The sequence below is a fragment of the Myodes glareolus genome, chromosome 11 (assembly GCF_982192425.1).
Source record: "Myodes glareolus chromosome 11, mMyoGla1.1, whole genome shotgun sequence".
Lineage (NCBI taxonomy): Eukaryota > Metazoa > Chordata > Mammalia > Rodentia > Cricetidae > Myodes > Myodes glareolus.
Window position 1 is genome coordinate 27716259 of NC_142036.1, and position 21949 is coordinate 27738207.

At 46.2% G+C, this 21949-nt stretch overlaps 1 protein-coding gene across 7 annotated transcripts in view; it reads left to right on the forward strand.

Moving 5' to 3' along the window:
* Foxn3 (forkhead box N3) overlaps positions 1-21949 on the forward strand; it is a 386273-nt gene that overhangs the window by 281361 nt on the left and 82963 nt on the right. For all 7 annotated transcript variants that reach the window (XM_085697820.2, XM_085697824.2, XM_085697825.2 and 4 more), the window contains one exon: positions 1472-1536. In XM_085697820.2, coding sequence (XP_085553946.2) covers positions 1472-1536 — 65 coding nt within the window. The remainder of the gene's footprint in view (positions 1-1471; positions 1537-21949) is intronic.

Below are 21949 nucleotides of genomic sequence, written 5' to 3' on the forward strand. Positions count from 1 at the left end.
CACTGTGCATGTGCAGTCAGCTATGCTTGCAGTGTAGCTACAGATAGATGCACACACCTCAATTTAAAGCTCCTTTGTTGCTAAAGAGGCCAAGGATCATTGGAACGGAGGACAGCAATGCTGATACAGTTGCTCCACACGGTGCGCAGACCTGCAATTCATTTAAAAGGAAAAACAAAACAGAAACAGCAACCTGGAGCATAGCAAGGCGTGCGAAAGTGAAGCACAGTAAAACAAGAAGTGCCCGTGTTTGCAAGCACGTCTGACATTATCATGCTCTTTAATAGCGTTTTCATGGGGTAGCTTTTTTCTCTTTCCTAACACCTCCTCAATCATGTCCCATGTCCCTATAGCTATGACAACATCTGTACCTCTGGTAATGAAATTCTGGCAGGCAGAATTGGCATCTCCTGTCCTTGTTAACAGCATTGTATCCTTCACAACCGGACTCCAGCTGACTACTGAAGCGTTCTTGTATTTATTCAAGTGTGTGTGTGTGTGTGTGTGTGTGTGTGTGTGTGTGTGTGATGAACTTACAAATGTATTTCTCTGGCCAATTTTAATTTGTTAAATGTTGGATATGATTGATGCTGCTTTAAGCGACATCATTTGCCGTATACTGCTCTGGTGAGAGTAATGTAAACTGCCCCTTGGCCTGCATGTGCTAGCATTGTGAACCGAGGGCTTTCTAACATTAATCTTAAGCTAGTCCTTGGTTGAGGATAACCCCCTTTCCACTCGAAGGGTTTTTTTTACTAAGATTGGGTAGCTCTGAAATTTCTCACTGACTGTCTTTAGACAGTGAAAATGCTCCTCCAGAAAGGCAGCGAGCGCCTTAGTGATACATTGATTTCGTTCATGTTCTTGCCTCTGCTGTCACCAGAATGTGGGTGGCAACGCATCTTCCGAGTGTTTTATGGGGTATGGAGTGCAACATTTTAAGCCAAGAAGTTGAAAACAAGATGCAAAACAACAGAAGGGAGGGCAGGAGTGGATCAAAGTCACATCTGTGTGGAGAGGATTTGGTAGGGGAGGTGGCAAGAAAGGCCACTGCGGGCATATTGCCGACAAGTTCTGATTACAGCCAGGAAGCCAGCAGCCATGCTCCGTCACGAGACACGGACAAGGCTTGTTTGCCACAGGCGTCCATGGGCACCAACAAGCCGCAGTGCTTACTGATATCACCAAATCCAATCCCCAACCACATGCATTTGCCGGTGGCCTGTAGATGCTCTCTCATTGGCCGGTTGTGACCCTGGCCAAGATGATAACCAAAACATTTTGCACAGATGATTTTGCTGTGGGGAAAGAAAGCCCGTTTTTAACCTAATTATTTTTAAAGCGTGCCTGGGGAAAGGTTCCAAGGCCGCCATGTGTGAAGTTTGGAGAAGGGGCTGCCAAGGAAAGGGCTGCTGGGGGGTGAGGTGGATCCCAGTTCTCAAGCCTCACACACACCTGTGTTCTCTTCCAGCACATCAGGTCCACCCATCTGGCCAGGCAGTACCTTCTTCAAGAGAAACGGAGCCCTTCTGCAAGGTAGGTGTCCAGGAGCAGCACATCCTGTTCTCTCATCTCCGCCTGTTGGGGCGCTCACTTCTGGTTAGTAGCGGCTCTCTGGAGAGGTGTGTGACTGCTGTACCCCGGGTCTGAATGCCCACTTCTTAGTTCTTCCTGCTCAAGTGTCTTGGCGACCGGGAGTTGTGAGTTTGAAACCAGGCCTCTGTCCCGGGGCTGTTTCTTTGGTGGAGTTGGAACAGTGACAGTTGGATGTGACAGTAGTGCACAGTAGTGCACACCGGGTTGGTCAACGCAGACTCTTGTGTGTTTCTGTTACCTGGGATGATCCCGGCTGATTTGGGTATATTGACACTTCTGTCATCACGGAGATACATTTGTTCCCTGTTGTCTCCTAACATTTCCTGCGTACCTGGAAAGTTGACTGCAGTTTGTTCTGATGCTCTGGGGACAGTTGGTCATCTAGTGTCATCGACTGGGGGACTGTGTCCCAGTCCATCCTGAGATGTGATGCTAGATCCTGCCAAGGAATCCAAACTGTCTTTCACCTCCAGTTTTGCTGTTAAATTGATTTGCAATGCCAGAGTTGGAGAAGGGCTGGTTGAAGATGGATGATGCATGCCTGCTTCTTTTAGACGCTACTTTTGGGTTATGGCTGTTGTGGATGTCTGCTCTACGTGTAAACGAGGCAATCCTTGTTGACTATTCCCCCCCACCCCCCACCCCAACTCATCCAGGAGTTGTGGACGAGAGGGAAGCACAGACAGGAAAGCGAGTAGATGGGAGTGTGCCAAGAGCTTCAGAGCCGCACCGTTGCAGGATGGGGGATTTGATGCCTTTGGCCGGCTGTTCAGCCTGTCTTGCGAAAGGGTACACTGAAGCGAGCTGTGTATATGAAGGGTCAGATGTTCCTGTGGTAAAGAAGAGGCACCTACCATTGATATTTCTGGAGTACTTCTAACAATGGTGGGAGATATGGTTCTTGTTTCATGGGCCACACGGATTTAGGCTTTTCAATAACATGTGAAACTAGTATCTGGAGAGTTTGGGGGTGTTTTTCTTGATACAGATACAGTTGAGTAAATTCTACTTTTGTAGCCAACATAGGTGCCCTAAATGATGAAGAAAAGAGAAGGAATTGACACACAATTGCTAAGATTAGGAACAATGGTTGGGCCACCCTTTGGGTTTTTCTCAAGTAAAGTTCACTGTAACCGGTGTTTCTCCTTTTCATGTAGAACTATAGTAATTGCATGGGTATCATTAACCTTTGGGTTATTTTTAGAGTTGGGGTTTTGTTTGCTTGGAGCTTTTTCTTACAGGATTCAGTCTGTTCTGTTCCACATTAGGTAAGATTACTCTGTGGGGATCGGGTTTTTTGGTTTGTATCTATGACACAAAGCCATGGAGAGAGTCAGCAATGCCTGAGAGAGTGCAGTGGGTTCTGTTGCATGGGTGGGTGCATCTTCCTTTTTTTCTCTTGATTTAAAAATGTCCTTAATCCTATATAAACTACTACAGGTTTCAGATGTACATGGGATCTACATTCAGTTGAATATAATGTGTGTGTGTGTGTTCTATATTGTATATTTGAAAACCATAAGAATCTTTGTAAATTTGGGGTTGTGGGCAGTGATGTGCTAACATTTTTGTTTCTGTGATGTTTTTACCATTTTGCCCTCTCATCTAGAGTTCTTGAGACCCCTCTACCCTAAAAGAGTTCTTTCAGACTTTAAGGGAATCTTCCCAAATGATCTTTGTTGTCCAGAAGTTGTTGATGCTAGCAACCTTACACCTAATGATACAGGGATGCAGAGAAGTTAGAACTGTGCCTGACCTCTGTGCTGCTTTCTCAGCCATGCACACATCTTCCCTCTTCTTTCCATATCAGACCAGGAAGGAATCCAGACTCAGAGACTCGGTGCAACCAAGGTGGTGGGTGAGGTACAGGATGCAGGAGCCGGAAGACAGGCAGCTGGGCCACGTGGGGAAGAGGAGGCTCACTTTTTGGCAGGAAGTGTCTAGAAGAGGGGGCATCACTTCCTTGAGGAAGTGACATTTCAGCAAGGCCTAAACCAGAAAAAGGTGTGTGTGCGTGAGTGCGTGTGTGTATGTATGATTCACAGACGTGGCATCCCCAGAGAGGGAAATCCCGAAGGGCAGCACAATGGGGACATGGTACTGGACATGTGGCACATGGCAGGTGCGCCTTGACCGTATCCAAATCAACTACTGTAAGGAGGAAATGGCATAGGAACTCACCTACTGCTGTACGTGCTTGACAGCACAAGTCACTGTGAAGTGACAGTGCTTTGTCCTTGTGAATATGTGGCCGGTGGCAGCTGCACAGTCATTACTGCCCAGTGTCATAAGAAGTCAAGGCCCTACACCCTCGTCTAGAAAGAGTTTCTTTTCTTTTTTTTCCTCTTACTTTTTGAAGGTAGTCTCATGTAGCTCAGGCTAGCTCAAACTTGCTATGCAGTAAAGGCTAATCTTCAACTTCTGTCCTCCTGGGGACTACAGGTATGCACAACCACGCCTTGCTCTTCAAGGACAGTTCTCCCCACAAGGCATCTAGTTTTCACACCATCATAAAGTTGAAAAACAAAACAATAAAAAAAAAAAAAAAAGTCGGGGACTTAGGCTGCTCTCAGGGGAAATACCTGGGAGTGGGAGCCTGAAGTGACATCACAGTTACAGCAGGGAACCAACAGCCCTCGGTTGTTTAGCAGTTATTTGGCTTGTGAGTCATTGAATAGTATATTGGTATTTTCTAGCTTAAAACTAATAGGAAGAATTAGCCAGAAATGCCAAGGTCTTCCTTGGACCTCGAGTATGGCACCGTCTTTTTGGCTCACAAATCGCAGGCAGTCTGGGCTGTCGAATCACCTCCCAGTTTGAGGATAATGGGGGAAGATTTGGTTTGGATTACACCAGGCAGGGCTACTTCACATAATTGGTCATTTCATCAATTCACAGTGTTTATTCTGAATGCCATTTAGGCTGCGAGAAACGATTTCAGTGTTCTAGCAGTTTCGATGGACTGGAGAGCCCTTCAGCTTTTGTACAATAGAAACCAAGCAGAGCCGCACAAGGGGACAAGCCTGTTGTCTAACAAGGGACCCAGGGCACATCTAAACACAAGTGGGTCTTGTTCGCAGGCTTGCAGGAGTGGCCAGCTGGCAGGTGTCTCCAAGAGCCTGTATCTAAGTTTCTGTGTTACAGTCCGTATGTGTTTGAATTAAAAAAAAAAAATTAGCTTAGAGATGTCTTCTTTTCTTAATAAGCGGAGTAAATTCTTGTTAGGGATTTCTCCTTTTCCATCCCACCCCAACCCCTGCAAGCTTAGGTTTCGTTTCTTTCATTTAAATGTCAGCATAGCTTGAATTATTTTCACGAGTCTGTGTTTTGTAATTAAGGATATTTCACACTCTGGTCTGCCCCTTCATCTGGCCTCTGATGTTTTTGCCCTAAGAGGACATAAGACACATCCCCCTCGACCCCCTTTAGCTTCTTGCCTTCTGCTACAACTTGGTACAAGCTGGGTCTGACCTTCCCTGCTGCCGTTTCTGTTCCTTTGTCCCCTCTTGAGCCCCTGAACTTGCCAGAGGTTTGTTCAGGGGGAAACTGCTGACTTTACAGTTGCGCCCAGCAGATCACCCTGGCTTGCTTTAGCGCCGCGTGTCCTTGGAGAAGCGCCTCCCGCGCCCGTCCACACACACCCCATGAGCTGTGAGCTTCTCTTTTCAGTTTTGTGTCTGGCTGAAGCTGCCCCAGGGAGGCCCAGGGCCCGTTTCAGCCACTAAGCCTAGCTAGAGAAGAATCCAGCAACTGTCAGCACTGACAAGAACTCTTTCTCAAACTTCCCCCATCAACAGCTGATACCCTGTCTCCTCTGGTTTCCCCTCACTTCCTTTTTCAATCTAATAGTGGATCGCTATTACTATTAATATTATCAAATATTATTATTATTATTATTACCACTTCTGTGTCCCTAGCATGCATTGAATGAAGCAAAGTAAATTCTGTTACACACAACAGGTTTTTCTTTCTTTCCGTTGGCTGCTGACAGCCCACAGGATAAGTTAGTGCAATGGAAAGAAATTCTTAGAGGCGTTTTCAGTGCATGGAGCAGGATTAAGCTGCCACAAGCCCAAGAGCCAACAGGAGACTGGTTCCCTCGCTGTCAGATGCCTGCTGTGTCTGGGTGTGCACAAGGGCATGTGCCATTGGTAAACCATGCATGAGGACGACTGCGCTGGCCACAGGAATTTGTCCTGTTCTGTGTTGGCTCCGTGCACGTCTTCCCACCCACCCCACAGCCTTCTCTGCTGTCGTTGCTCAGCCATGTGTTTTACTGCTGTATCCATGAGGGAGTTCCTATTTGATTTTATCTCACAGCACAAAAGGCCCAGGGGTGACTTACTCAGAAAACTCAGATTCTGAATCAGATCCCCAGGCTCTGGTCCTCAGTAAACACCAATGGTTTTAGTCAAGACTAAACCCAGACTCCATTTTTCTCCACTGTAGGTTCAGGAACATCCCTCTGGGACAGTTTTCTCCCTGAAGACCAGCTCTGATCCGTCCTAGCAACTGTCCTATAAACAATAGGTTAAAGTGAACCATGGAAGAAGTGTTTCCTTTGGTCAGACGTGTTCTGTGGGTCCTAGGAGATGGGCACAGTGTGCTTTCAGGCTGCCTGGACAGTCAGTCGTCAAACACAGATTGCAAAGCTCTCACAGCTGTCAGGACGCAGTATGGTGTAGATTCAGACAACCGGAAAGACGTCTTGACTTGGCTTCCTAAGCAAGTAGTTTAACCCTTATATCAGTCCGATTTCTGTTGTCAAAGCAAAATAACCGAGGTAGACTAAATTATAAAAAAAAGAGAGAGAGAGAGAAATTGCTCACAACCTCAATCAAAGTCTCGTGATCCCTCCTTGACAAGGGCTTCATGACAGTGGCACAGTGATAGGAACACACAGAGAAATAAAAACCAGAAAAAGTCATTTTCAATTTTAGGTATATGGATGTTTTGCCTGCATGGTATATGTGTACCACATATGTGCAGTGGCCACAGAGGCCAGAAGAGGGCGTCCCCTGTAACTGGAGTTACAGGTGGTTGTGAGCCACCCTGTTCGTGCTGGGATCAAACCTGGGTCATGTGTAAGAGCTGCCAGTGCTCTTAACCACCAAGCCACCTCTCCACCACCATATAAATATATAAATCTCAATTAAATCTACCACCGCTGAGGAGCTTGTCACATTCACGCTTGGCAGCTCTCTCGCCTGTGAACTCACTCTTCAAGAGCAACATTATCCCTTCCCAGGCTGTTGTCCTTAATGATAGAGCCACCTGCCTGTTGCCTCTGTCTCCCATGGTTCACTCTGTCCATCCTCAAGGAGAAAGATTCTTACAGTCTCCTCCAGAGCACTCTACTCCATTTTCACGCTGAGCGCCAGCCTCGCCAGCATCTCCTTCTGCACCCAGGAGGATTTGGGGACCATTTGGTCCATGGCATTGAGTTTTCTAAGGTTTTATCTGGTCCTCCGCCCCCATCTCTTTCCCAGCCCTGGGCTTACTGATGTCTTTCATCTCTCCCACAAGCTGACTCTTCAGTTCACAGTGCAAAGGAGGAATTCACCTCTCGAATAAATCTGCCTCTTGCCCCAGGCACACCCATTAAAAAACCTCCACTCTGACAGAAAGGGGGCGGCCCCTCTCTACATTTGCCCTCGAGTGCTCGCTGCCTGCTGTCCTCTTTGGCCCAGGATAGACTTTGGGTTTGGAGGAGGAAGCCATTTGTTTCTTGGCATTGTTTGTCTTTTGTTCTGTAGTGAGTAAAGATTTTTATGGAGCAGCAGTAATAGTCAGTGGCTGTTCTGCTTAGAGGTGAAGTTAAAGGGGTGCTCTGTGGCGCCTCTTTGTAGCGTGCTATTTTGCTCAGTAAAAAACAAAACACAAGGAAGTTCCATTTTCCAGAGTCTGTTAGTTCATTTTGATCTTCATTGGTCCCTTTATTTATTTATTCTGGAGTGAAGGCTCGTGTGCAGCTTAGGTCTGCCTCAAACACAATGCGTAGCTGAGGATGACCTTGAACTTCTAATCTTTATTTACCCGCTCCCCAGTGCTGGGATTGCAGTGTTATTTGTGTTAGCATGTCCGTCCACTTGACGTGGTGATGGGGACTGAAGGCTCTGTGCACGCTAGGCAAGAGCTGAGCTGTACACCTGATTCCAGTTATTCCAACTTCCCCCGTGTCTGTAGCCTGTCATGGAATCTAAGACACCTTGAGTTACATATTCTGTATTTTCCTGCTTGACCCTAACTTTAGCTACTCTCTGACCTCTGTCTCTAATAATTGTCGGCCTGGAAATCTCCTATTGCTCTCTGACAAAGCAGCCCTGTGGGCAGACAGCAGGGCTAGACATTGCTGCCCTTGAGGCTGAGGACATGAAATGGCTGCTACTGCTGTGTGTGCGCGCGCGCGTGTTCATGTGCACATTTGCACATTTCTCTCTCTCTCTCTCTCTCTCTCTCTCTCTCTCTCTCTCTCTCTCTCTGGCTCTCAGGTGTGCCTATGCTATGACCCAAGCTTGAGTGTCAGAGGACAACCGCCATTCTTGATCCTCACTATTAGTCTTTTTGGGGACAGGGTCTCATTTTCACATAGATACTCTAGACTAACTGGCCTGGGAGTGTTCAGGAATCCTCCTGCCTCTGCTTCTCCTCCCACTAGGAGCTTGTAATTGCAAACATTTCTGCTGTGCAGCTGACTTTCGTGGGAGTCCTGGGGTTTGAACTCAGATCTCCACACTTGCACAGGAATGACTTTACCTACTGAGCCAACTCGCCAACACACCTTTTATGATTTTTAAAGATTGGATAGAGCAGAGGAAACCCTGGCATTAGCCCCGAAAAGTTAACATACACACACCTACTACTGCACAATGGTTGCACTTGATCTGCACAGTGGTTGTACTTGATGCGAATTTTTATGGATATGTGTTTAACTTTACACTAAATTCATCACAGGAAGGTTTCTTTAGAGCTCTCATAGCGTTTAGAAATGTTTTTTGAACCTATGAAATTTTATCTATAACAAGATTATGAAATGTAGAGATGAAACAACTTTGGATCCTATTGCCATGCAGAACATGTGTCTATCAAAGAGCCCGGGCTTTTAGTACAATTGGAAAGGAGAAGCCATTCCCCTTGAATTCTATGGAACTGCTTGGGTGGTGGTCTAGAAATATTTCTATAAAATTACCAAAAGGCTTACCAATAGTGGAGCTTTTAGGATGGGTTCTAAGCAGGCTCTTCATGGGATGCTGTCAGGGCTAGGCTTCACATCACCCACCTGTAAGCTTCCGAAGCCAAGCTTGTGTTCTTTCTGCTCACTGTGTTTTCCTTCCTAAGCCTTTGCCAAGAGATGGGCCTTCGGCCTCTCACATCTGTGCCTTCGTGCACACCATTGGAATGTGTGCATATGTTCATGTGCACATGTCTATGGCCCAGGCGATTAAGTGTAATGGTCGTGTAGGGATCATTACCCACAGTGGCTCCTGCAGCCTCTAAAAGAAATCCCGACAATTTCTCCTTAGCGTTTGCGTCTACCCAGCTCTCTTCCAGTTGGTTTTATTAAAGGACAGCATGCAAAACGAGGGTGGACCTCAGGTCTCTGAGCAGGTCTGCCGAGCCCAAGCCCCGCCCTTCTCCCAGTTACCATCTGACTTTGAAACAGATTCGTCAACCTTTTTGCACTCCTCCAAAATGAAGAAGCAATAGTCTTGCAAAGACCGCCACAAAGAAGAGGACTGACGATGATGTGTGTCGCCTTTCTGGTGGTGCTCCAAGTGTAGGTGCCCGTGCTCCTGGCCTCACTGCAGAGGGTGAAGTGGAACCTTGGAATTAGCCGAGGCCAACCCCCAGCCACGCCCCTCCAGCTGCTCAACTGCCTAATGTGCACCTCCCCTTACCGCCCAGTCTGATGAGCAAGAGTCCCAACTTCATGAAATTGGTGAGAATTTACAAGGCAGGGTGCGTGTGCTCCGAGAATTCATTCTGCTGAGGATGACATCTGTGCAGAGTCCTGCAGCTTCGTCAGGTGGCCAGTGCCTTCCCCCTCGAGCTACAACAAATAGCAGCAGCAACAAGATCTCTCCCCCAGCTCAGCGGTAGCTCCGCCTTTACTGCTGTTTAAGGCCATTTTCAGGCTCTGGTGCATCGAGGCTGGGAAAGACTCAGGCTCCCCTTCTTCCTGGGGACATCTCACACCCACCATTCTTGCCGTATTTGAAAGACCGTGATCCTGCAGAAGTGTGCAGAGGGAAGCCCAGTGGACTGGGCTGGTGTTGCCTGTGATGCGTATGTCTTGTTCTACCACGTAGTCTCCTGGTTATGCCATAATAAAACCAGATCCCCACATTTGCAGGGATGGGGATCGATGTTGGTGGCAGCCAGCCAGTGTATGTGGTGGTAAGGAACTTAGGCCATCCCTGAAGACAGGTCCCAGCAGCCCAGGCCCCTCCCCAACAGTTACTGTTCTTCTTGGCCTGTGGATTGTTTGTTTGGGGGGTTTGGACCGTTTGTGTTGCCAAGGCAGGACCGAGACTTCTGAGCCTCTCAAGCCCTGAAATTCCTGCTGTGTGCCGTTGTGCCTCATTCAGACTATGAGTCTTCATGGGGTGTGCTCAGGTAATCTGAGTCTGCTAATTGGACACCAATTACAGGCATGAATTAAGAGGTGCATGTCTCTGCTGTGGTGACATTTGCCACAAGAGACTGTAGCCAGCATCTTAATCATACTGAGCAAGATTGTGACAAGGTCTTAATAAAGACCAGAAGTGTGAGACCTATGCAGAGACCAGCGTTGTCCTCAAACCCTGCACTTCAGCCTCGAGTTTCACAACAGTGGGGGAACAAATTGATCCTGGAGTTGTGTTCCTGTTGTGGTCCGTGTCAGCTGACTCACAGGTGCACCGCCTACTAGGAATCAGACTGGGGCCCATTTCTCCTCCTGTGGGGCTACTGTGAGCTTCTACAGCCTACACCAGTTTCTTTTGGACACTCTCTGGCCTTGATGACAGGTCAAAGGTGGCCATGTGGCCCAGTCCAGGCCTGGTGTCTCCACTGTGCCTTTTTTCTTGGGTGCTGCATCTCTATAGAATATGCTGGCATCACTAGCAAACTATCCTGGCCTCCTCTGCACTCCAGTTTAAAACCTACCAGAGTGAGAGAAATGGACCCACCCTCCCTGCTCCTGCATGGATGAGTTAAGCCTCTGTTTTATCTAGGCCAGCACAAAGTGAGCTTTTCTTGTGTTCAACCATCAACCAGGCGCCTCTAAATCAGTATCAGTTAAACTAATGCATATATGTCACCGATGGCTTCTGTGTGTCATGCGGCTTCAGCTTTTCTCGTCATAGGAAGGGGGCCTTAGTGTTTTGATCATCACCTAGGGTACAAGGGGAGCTTTCCAGGAGGGCAGTTTAAGCCAGGAGTGCCTGGATCTTTGTCATTTTAATGATCTCTAATACCCACATACCGGGCTAGAGCCACAGAGCCACTGGTTTGGGCACTCATTGCTTTAGGTACCGTCCACCTGCTCTCACAGATGGAGAGAAACAAGCCCAAATGAAGTATTTGTCCAAAACTTGTTGTGTATGTGTATAACTGAATACGTAGCTGCAGGTATATGCCGGTGTATCTAAGCTGTGTGTGTGTGTGTGTGTGTGTGTGTGTGTGTGTGTGTGTGTGTTTTGAATGATTGCCAAGTTCAAGTCTACAACCTAGAAGGTATTTTCGGCAGACCCCGTTCTCTTCCGAGTTCATTCACTGACTACATGTCCGTCCCATGCCATTTGTAGTTAGATGGGCATTTGCAAGCGAGAGCTGTATCCACCGCCCTCTCTGGCTGCAACCCTCAGCAGACAGGCATGTGAGATGGAACCCATTTTCTCATTTAGCATCTTTTCTTCCCCTTATTGCCATCTGAATTCATTGAGAACACTTTTGAGTCTCATTAGAGGAGTCTTAATTTAAAAATTAAGTTGGGAACTAGCAAGTGAGATTGAAGGGGCAATGCCTTTGGTTCTGAACTGGATTTTCATTACCCAGTTACTCTTCAAATTATACTGATTTCAAGTGTGACTTTTTTCCCTAAATAGATTGGGAAGCCCAAAGCCTTTTTTTTTTTTTTTTTAATCTGCAGCTCCATTCTTCTCATGTACCTGACCCCAGGGACACCACACCTCCACCTGCTGCTTAGTCTCTCTGAAAGTCTCTGCCCACATCCTTGTGGTCCAACTGTCCTTTCCTTCTTCAAGTCCCAGTGAGCACCGCAGTTCAGGAGGGGTGGCCCTGGCAGCCTCTGTGGCCACACCATGCAGCATTGTCATTGTGCTCCCCGCAGTGAATCTGCACCCCGCATGCATTGCCTGTCCACCCCTCTCTGCTCCTGGGACCGAACCTCTCACCATTGCCTTGTTCCCTTCCGGGTCGCTGCTGTCTGCTGTCCTTGACTCCCTCCCTATGAGGAGTAACGACAGCTATCTTTAAAAAGGTCAGCGACGTGTCCCATCCTAGTTCATGGTTTTTGCTCTTTGCTTTCCAAGACATGCACACTCGCACGCGCACACGCGGTGTTGTGGTCCTAGGATTTGGTAGGGACTCCTTTACTTGATGAAATTGGCTGAATGCCTGATTTTACCATTTCAGCCATAAAAGGATTCATTTTGTTTGGAAACCTGAAGTGCTATTGTGATTGAAATGTGCACCCTTGAAGTCGCCCTGCACCTCACACCCTGCTCCTTGGGAGGGTGGATTTAGGAGATGGTGAGCCGTGAACCTCTGCCAAGTCTTGCCTGATCGTTCCCTTTGTCTTCAAACCCCACAAAGCCTCTTGTCCTCTCATATCTCTCTCCAGCTGGACTAATCTATCTGAGGCTGGAGGGTTTCTTAGCTCTATCCCTAGTACCTCCCAGGAAACATTGATTAGGAAAGAAATTACATATGTGTGTGTAAGGGGAGAGAGAGAGAGAGAGAGAGAGAGAGAGAGAGAGAGAGAGAGAGAGAGAAATTGATTCACTATTGGAACTGACTTGTGCGCCCCACCTCCGTTCTTGTTGAAGCCCCACCCCAGTAATGTCTGCATTTGGGTATAGAACCTTTAAAGAGATGATTGAAGTTCAGTAAGAGTAAAGGTGAAGACTATCCAGTAGGACTGGTGTCTTTATAAAAAGAGAGACAGCAGGGCCATCCTGTGCTGCGGAAAAGGACACAGCAAGACATTGCCTACCTGCAAGCCAAGGAGAGGCCTCTGGAGAAACCAAACCTTCCAGCCCCTTGAACTTAGACCCCCGCTACCTAAATCTTTGTGTGGCTGAGTTCTTGCTTGCATCATGACATCTGCAGCATTTGACTAGTTAATACAATCACTAGTTAATACAGTCTACTTACCTTGTTCTGTAAGATTGGAAGTCTAAGAATAAAATTCAATGCTAAAGGGAGTTTTGAGAAGATCTCTAGCTTCCCATTTAATGTTAATCCTCAGCAATGGACAGCTGAAATCTAGCCCTCTTCTCCCTTTTACCAGGAAGCACGGAGCGTGTCCCAGATCTCTCCCCCCCCCACACACACCTTGGGAGGGAGAGTGAATGTCTTTTTCTAAGTTCTGGGCCCCTGGCAAATTATCTTAGCCTGACCGACACTATATGACCTTGATGGTTCTGTAGTCTCATAAATAACAGCAATTACCACAAAGGGGACAAAGCGGGAGGAGCCTTGGTAGATCTACATGCTGGCCTTGGACCTTCTGCTGACTAGCTGGGTTTGCTTGCATGTGTAACCTGACCTTTGTTTGCCCATGGCTGTGTTTCTCAAAATATCTGTGTTGCTGTAATGGGCAGTTACTTTTTCCTTTTTCAGAAACTGACCCAGACTTGCAAGTGGAAAGGCACCCCTGCCCCCCGCCCCCAGCTATCCATTTATGTACTTCTCTAGGTAATGTCTCATTCAAACCAACCCTTCCTGTCCTGGCTCTAGTGACCATTCCAGGTGTGCACGTGAATGGGCCTTAGTACTGTCAACCGTGATTCTTGACCCTTGGTTTTTGTTCGTTTGGTTGGTTGGTTGGGCCAGGGTGGTGGTGGGGCGCCTGTTTTGGTTTTGGTTTTTTTGGTGGTTTTGTTTTGTTTTTGACATTGGGGAAAGACTAGATTCAAAGGTGGCAGGTAGATGGAATGGTGTGAATAGAATAAAGAATATCCCCAAAGATTCATGTGTTTGTGTACGCGTAATCCTCCGCTGGCCATGCTGTATCTGATGGTCACTGAGCCTTTAGGAGGTGGAGCCATTCTGGAGAAAGTGGGTAGTAGAGGCAAGGTTGAGGTTTTGGACCCCAGGCCTGCTCCCTGTCCTCTCTCTGCCTCCTATCCAGTCTAGATGTGAGGAGTCCCAAATGAGTACTCTCCCCCCCCCTCTAGCCACATCTTCTCCCTTCCACCATGGGCTATGACCCTCAAGCTGAGTGAAGATGAGACTTTCCTCCTTTTCAGTGGCTCCTCATCAGGCATTCAGTCTGCAAGGAAAGCAGTGATTACGGAGAGTTCTTCCAAGTCATTTTCACTGGAGATGAATGAGAATGAAGGACAGGACCTTCCTTCAGGAGACACCACTGGCCATGATTTCCCCATGCCACCCAAGCCATATACCTCCCCATTTTTATGTGCATGCGTGTGCGCGCGCGTGTGTGTGTGTGTGTGTATGTGTGTGTGTATACACACTCATGAGTGAGCGTGTGCAGGTGCACATCTGTGCACATGCTTATAAAGGCAAGGAGTATTATTCCTCAGATACCATCTCCCTTGTTTTGAGACAAGGTCTGTCACTGGCCTGAGTTACCTAGTCGGCTAGCATGGCCTGCTGCTCAGTGAACTCCGGGGATCTGCGTCTTGACAGCTGACATTATAAGCACATTATGTCTTCCTGGCTTTCTTTACACGGGTTCTGAAGGTGGAACTCTGGTCTTTGTGTTTGCAAGTCCAAATGCAAGACTGGTCCATCTCGACCCAGACCTTGCAATTCAATTTTAAAACGTGCTTGTAACACAAAGACTCGGGTGTGCAGTGTGAACTCAGGCAGTTATTTAGAAACCCACCAACTTAGTAGGTGGGCTCTATAGCAGACTCTAAGGACTGTAGTTCTGTGTCACCTTTTACACAGTGACCAAATAGAAGCTATTGTCATCATCTGTTGTGGGCTTTTTGTGAGATGTTCCCCCCCTCCATTGTCACAGGCATTTGAATATTTGGTGCCCAGCTGGTGGCCCTGTTTGGGGAGTCTTAGGAGGTGCGACCTTGATGTAGAAGGTGTGTCATTGGAGACAGGCTTTGAAAGTTTAAAGATGCACACTGTTTTGAGTTCACACTCTGCTTCATGCTTGTAGCTTAAGATAGGAGTCAGCAGCTTCTGCCCCAGCCGCCCTGCCTGCCTGCTTCCTTACCATGACGGTAATGGACTCTAATTAGAGCTATAAGTCCAAATAACCCCTTCCTTCTATAATACCCTGACCATGGCTTTTTATTGCAGTAATAGAAAACTAACCCATCATCATTGATGGGAGTCATTGTACCATTCTCAGGACGGGAAGGAAGAGAAGTCTTTGATTGACGTTTTAGGCTTAGGTCCATACCTATGTGCATCCTGTTGAGGGAAACTCCTTCTGTTTGGGTTGTTGAACAATGGTCTCCTTGTGGTTTCAATGGCCCTTGTTTGCTGAAATTGTACAGGGTACCCAGGGCCAGTTGTCCAGGTAGACGCTCATGGGGACCCCTTGGCTTGTGAGCCTACCAGTTTTCATCTGATTGTTTCGGCTTGGTGTTGACCACAGCCAGGGGTGGTGTAGAAAGATAAGCCAGGGTTTGGTTAGTTCTGGAGTGCAAGGTAATGTCTGGAGAGACAGAAGATGGGGTTCCCCGAGTGCTGGCAGCCTTCTGAGTACTTGGGGCAGTCTCCCTGAGCTCCATCCATGTATGGCCCTTGCTGAGTGTATGCTGCTTCGGGGGATCCCTGTGCAGACCTGGCTTTGTGTACGCTACATCAAAGGGAAATGTTCAGCAGTGAATAGCAGCATCCATTTCATTACACTTATTTGATTTCGTTTTTCTATTACACACATGGAGTGAACCTCAGAATTCTCCCATGATTAAAAAATAGGTCTCACAAAGATTTTGTTGAATCAATGTTAATTTAGAGCTGGGAGAAACACAAACTCACAAGAATTTCTTTGACAATTCAAGCACGTTTTAGGTAGGCCCTCTGAACTCGCTTGTATTGATATCATTAGTGTGATATTTAGACTCCATCTTGAACAGGCCCGCTGAGCTGACAAAGATTACAAAAATGTCAGTCTCTCCCCCGGGTAGTGGGTTGTTTTTTTTTTTTTATTTCATAACCAGAAAGTTCATTCACAAATGTAGGTTAAGATGAACTTATATGATTATAAATTAATTTTGGCAGAGAAAAAAAGAAAAGTTTATAGCAGAAACTTTGGAAATGTCTTTGCCAGAGCACATCCCACGATCTATGTAGACAGAAACAGTTACCTACCCATCTTGATGGGTCATGGTTGGCAAAGTAATTGGTTTAGAAATTACTATTCAAAACACATCAGACATTTTGCTACTGAAGAAAACATAGTGCTTGTAAACTTCCAGGATTTTGAAAACACACAGGGCTGATTCACTGGGACTTCTAATTTGCAGCGCCATACAGGATAACTGATGTCATCTTCAGCCAAAGGTAGGGCTAATCACGCTCGCAATCTTGGAGGCTGTCAGGAGAAAGAACATCCTTTCTTTGCAGGTTTTCTCAAAGAGATGTGGGTACTCAGCAAAGCCTGTCAGATCAATGGACCATTTGTTATCTTGAATTAAACCAAGGTCTTCCATACATCACCCTTTGGTTAATGCTACCTCTTAGGTTTTCAGATTTCTTAAGAGTGTGTTGCAATTAAAAACAAAAAAACCTATTATTCTTAAATGATTAAACATGAAACAATAGAACTACCTGTCCCCCAAATCGGGGATATTCCAAAATCTGAAACTTTTTGAGTACCTCTCTGCACACCCCCAAGTGGAAGCTCCCACACCTCTGCTCCTTGGTGATTGGATCCAGTATACTGAAGGCATTGTTCAAAATTACCTTTAGGCTACATGTATAAGGAACACAAATGAGTTTCCTGTTTAGACCCGTAGTTCATGCTCAAGATAGCTCATTATATATCTGGAAAATTAAGAAAAAAAAAGGCAAGCTTTCTTTCTATAATTTCCAGGTAAATGAAACTCAGCCTATATGTGGAAGTGGATTTAGTGTTGGGTGTCCCTGGCCGTAGATTCTGACACTATCTCATTCAGAGATGTGTTTCCCTTGTTTTCCCAGAAGAATGAACAGCATTGCCGTCTGTTACAGTGAGACGCTCGAGATGTACACTGATATCTTCCTCCTTAGCCAGTTCTCTCTGTGTGTTCAGGGTTCGGATCTAACCAGAAACATTGGCTTTCCTGTGCCAAGCTCATTTAAACAACATTTTTGATACATATGGAATAATGGTTCTGATGGCGATGTGCCACATGTTACCGTGTGTGTGTGTGTGTGTGTGTGTGTGTGTGTGTGTGTGTGAGAGAGAGAGAGAGAGAGAGAGAGAGAGGAATGCATGAGTTCAGGCATTTACTAATCACAGTCTCTGAGTAAGGAAAGCCTTCAAGCCCCTGGCTATCTACACCCTCAGTGGACAAGCAAGAAAACTGGACCAGGTATCAGACCTTGTCTGCCAAGACAATTTCTCCCCAAGATGATCCAGCCTTCCTTTTCTTCCTTTGTCAATGGAGCCATCTTCCATTCTTGTCTTAGTTAGGGTTTCTATTGCTGTGAGGAGACACCATGACCATGGTAACTTTTACAAAGGAAAAGATTTAATTGAGGCGGCTTACAGTTTCAGAGATTTAGTTCATTATCATCATAGTGGAACATGGTGGCGTACAGGCAGACATGGTGCTGGAGAAAGAGCTGAGAGTTCTACATCTTTTTATTTATTTATTTAATTTTTTTGAGGCAAGGTTTCACTGTGTGTAGCTCTGCCTGTCTTAGAACTACCTCTGTAGACCAGGCTGACCTTGAACTCACAGAAATCCATTTGCCTCTGCCTATGCTGGGATTAAAGGTATGGCCACCACTTGATCAGCAGGCAACAGGAAGTGAACTGTATCACTGGGAGTAGCTTGATCATAGGAAACCTCAAAGCCTACCTCCACAGTGACACACTTACTATTCCAGCAAGGCCACACTTCCTAATAGTGCCACTCCTTATAGGCTTATGGGGACCAATTACATTCAAACTCCACATTTCTCTTCTGGGATACTTAGAAATATGCACAAGGAGAGGCCAATCCCTAGCTCTGTATTATAACAATTATATTAGAGGGTTTGTCTTGCTGTATTTGTGTTCCTACCTCTGGTGTTCTTTTTTTTTAATTTTTTTGTTTTGTTTTGTTTTGTAACTTTGGGTCTTTATTTTGTGGCCTAGAGTCTTTATTTTAAAACAGTGTCTCACCCCTTAACTCAGGCTAACCTCACCTGTCTCAGTCTGCTAGATAGTTAGGATTACAGGCCTGTACCACACACGACTTCATCATTTATTTACAACATATTCCTTGTTCCTATTTACACCGTATACCGTGTAATATAAAGCAACATGCCATGTTTCATGCCAGTTACCTTGTACATTTTATGTTTGTTTTATCTGGTTGCACCAGGAATCCAAGGGGGGAGAGGACAAGCTTCAGTTTGTGAGTCAGTATGCCAGTGCACACTCAATGTTCACACAGTGACTCTATCAACTAAAAGAAGATGTCTCTCAGAACATGTACCCATCATTAGGGAGCTTGTGACTAATTTTCTTGACCTGCCGAAACCATCTTTGACATTGTATACGGGTTTTCTCATCATCACCAGCAGACCATTCTGTTTGTACATGTTGAGGCAAGACCAAAGCTTGCTGTACCAAGATACGCTAGCCACGAGCCCTAAATCAGATGACTTATCTAGTGCTCGGAAGGGGAGAGAGCCCTGTACTGGTCACCATCTGCATCGAGTGTGTGTCCTGCCGGCCCAGAGCTCTGGCCTGGAGAGTAGGTCCATCGTGAAAGCATGTCCATGGCAGGTAACAAACACTGTGATCACAATTGGGTAGTTTGTGCAGGTTAAACTGCAGGGTGTGTGTGTGAGGGGGTTGTTATCATACTGTTTATGCCTTTTGGAATATCCAAGGCTGTCAACAATTTTATGCCAACCATAATCAGAAAACTCTAGATCTAAAATTCAAACTTACAGGATTTCATTAGTGAGAATTATGTGTTGCTCTTTGTTTCTTACAGAAAATATTTTCTGTAGGTCATATGTAGACAATGTAAGTGACACATTAATGAATTTGGTGTTCATGGATCCTATCACTACAGTAGGTGTCTCACTATGTATGTGCACAAATCCTCAAATCTGAAAAGCATGCAGTCATGACCCCTTTTGGTCCCCACACTTTCAGGTAAGGAATATTTAATTCGTGTCCATTTTCAACAATGGAAATTGTGATCCAGGTACATTGTCTGTTGCACATTCCAGTCTCTGGTTACTTCTGGATATGAGGTCTGAAGAGCAGCCTAAGAAATTGCCCAAAGCAATACCATTTTAGAAGTTCAGTGGGGCTAGAGAGATGGCTCAGAGATTAAGAACACTGACTGCTCTCCTAAAAGTTCTGAGTTCAATTCCCAGCAACCACATGGTGACTCACAACCGTCCATAATGAGATCTGGTGCCCTCTTCTGCCTGCAGGCAGACATGCAGACAGAACACTGTATTCCACTATAAGCAGAGACTGTTCGTTTGTTTCCTGACTGCCCAGACCCGAATAATAACACAAAAACTATATTAATTACAATACTGTTTGGCCTATTAGTTCAGGCTTCTTATTAACTAACTCTTGCATCTTAAATTAAGCCATTTCTATTAATGTATGTTTCATCATGAGGCTGTGGCTCCTTCAGCAGCTACATGGCGTCTCCCCGACTCCACCTACTCTCTCTACATCTCTGTTCAGATTTTTTACCTGGCTTTACTCTGCTAAGCCATTGGTCGAAACAGCTTTATTCATCAACCAATAAAAGCAACACATATATACAGAAGGACACCTCACATCATACCACTGTAAACATAATAAATAAATCTTTAAAGAAATAAATAGAAGAAAAAAAGTTCGGTGTGTGGGTGTGGGCCTGCTGGGCTGAAGAAGTAGATGCAGAATTGACTGTCACTCCTGACTTGGAATTTATGAGGCTGTTTTTATGTTTGCTTTAAAACATACTTAACATGCAGTTCACACAGGCTTCCAGATGTTCCATGACGACTGGAGCCGGAAGAAAATGTTTTTGGTGGAGAGTTGACCCCAAAGTGGAAAAGTGTCTCAGAGCCCTCGCCTCAACTTTGGCACTTCTTACCATCTGCTTGGCAGCCATTGCTGCAGAGGGCTGCATGTTGATGACTGGATTTATTAATTTGTCTAGCGCATCTCACCATGCTCCCAATAGTATTTGCAGTAGCTTACAAAAAAATGCCTAGAGGTTTTTCACAAAGGAAACATAGAAACCGTAATGAAGGAAGAAAGAAGCAGGAAACTAAGATGGCCTTGGGGGTAGCATGAATATGTAAGATTGAATGTAAGTTCCATGTATTCTTTCAAAAGACATGGTAGGGTGTTGGTTATGTCCTTCGGCTATAACAAATACCTGGCTTAGCAATTCAAGGATGGGCAGGATTTATTTCAGCTCACAGTTCGAGGGTACTGTCTGTCAAGGTGAGGACTGCATTGTGCAGGAGCCTGAGGCAGCTGGTCACATAACATCCCAGCCAGCTTGCCTATTTTTTTTTAATATAGTCTAGGAGTTCAACCCGTGGAGTGGGTGCCACTTACATTTAAGATGGGTCTTCCCAGTTTAACCCACTGTAGAGACTCCTAGCAGACATTAGGTGTGATTCCATGGGGACTCTAAATCCCATCAAGTTGAAAATCAAGATTAACCATCAAGGGCACTCAGACACAGGTTGAGCTCCAGCCTACTTACAAGTAGGACAACAGAAGAACGTCATCATTTATATAGTTTAACTGCTGAGACAATTAAAACTGACTTGATGCTAAAAAGAGACAAAAGCGGTGCCTTGTTCTAAGGCCTGAGAGACATTTGTCCTTTTGCTGAAGAGAGGGTGGGACGGTGACTGGAGGCCATTCTGTCCATCAAATAAGCAAAAGGGTTTGATAGGAATTTCCTGTACTGGTCCTAAGCAGAGCCATGGCCACTTCATTAATAGCCCCGACATTATCCACCTGAGTCTGCCCAGAGGGTCATGGAATCTGCAGCCGATTCGTCTGTACAGACACACAGGGGACCGCTGCTTCAGGCAGCGAGGAACACACCCCCCTCTCCCTTCTAAACTACATGGTGGCCACTCCATGAAGTACTCAGCTGGGACGTTAGTGGTGCACAGGTTACCCGAGTGTGTGCAAGGGTGGGAGAGTGGGGTTCACAGTGACGAGGGGGTTCATTCCCATGGGGGATGCTTCCTAGCTTTCACCCCTTTCACAGCGGAGCTTTTAGAAAATGTGATCGTGTAGCTGGGAAAAGTGTCATGGGAATGAGATGGCTGAAATGAAGTATGTTGCGTTGACCTTGAAATTATTACTTGGTTCTGAAAAGCTGGTGAAAGTTGCGTGCATTGTCAAAAGTAGGATTTAGTCCAGTGTTTTCAAGGCTTTCAGGCCCTGCCTTTACCCCAGGATCTGCTGGTGGTGACTCTTTCCATGAGCGCCAGGCCCTGCCCCTGCCTTTAACCCAGGATCTGCTGGCGGTGACTCTTTCCGTGAGCGCCAGGCCCTGCCCCTGGCAGTGTCGTGACTGCCGCCACCGCCATCATCCCTGCCTGTTTCCAGAAGAGACCACAAACTTAGCACTGCATTGTGAACCACGCTTTCCCTTCTTTCTCTTCCTGTCTCCTGAAACCTCCCAAAGGACAGAAATGGCAAAGAACACAAAGAATTGTTCTCTGTTCTGGAGGCCGAAGGCAGCTGGGGACCAAGACTCGCGTGGTTCTCTTGTCAACCACAGCAAGGCCATGGAAACACAGCTACCCCATCTTGCTGCCTCTCCATGCAATGGCTTACAGGGAATCTGTGATGATCTTTAACTCACGTGTGTATGTGTGTGTGTGCGTACATGTGTTCATACACATGCATGCTCATACATAATGTTATATTCATGTTGTGAGATGTTACAGATTTTAGTGGTGCATGGGAGAAGAATCTTGATCTCATTCTTCATGATGGCTTCCT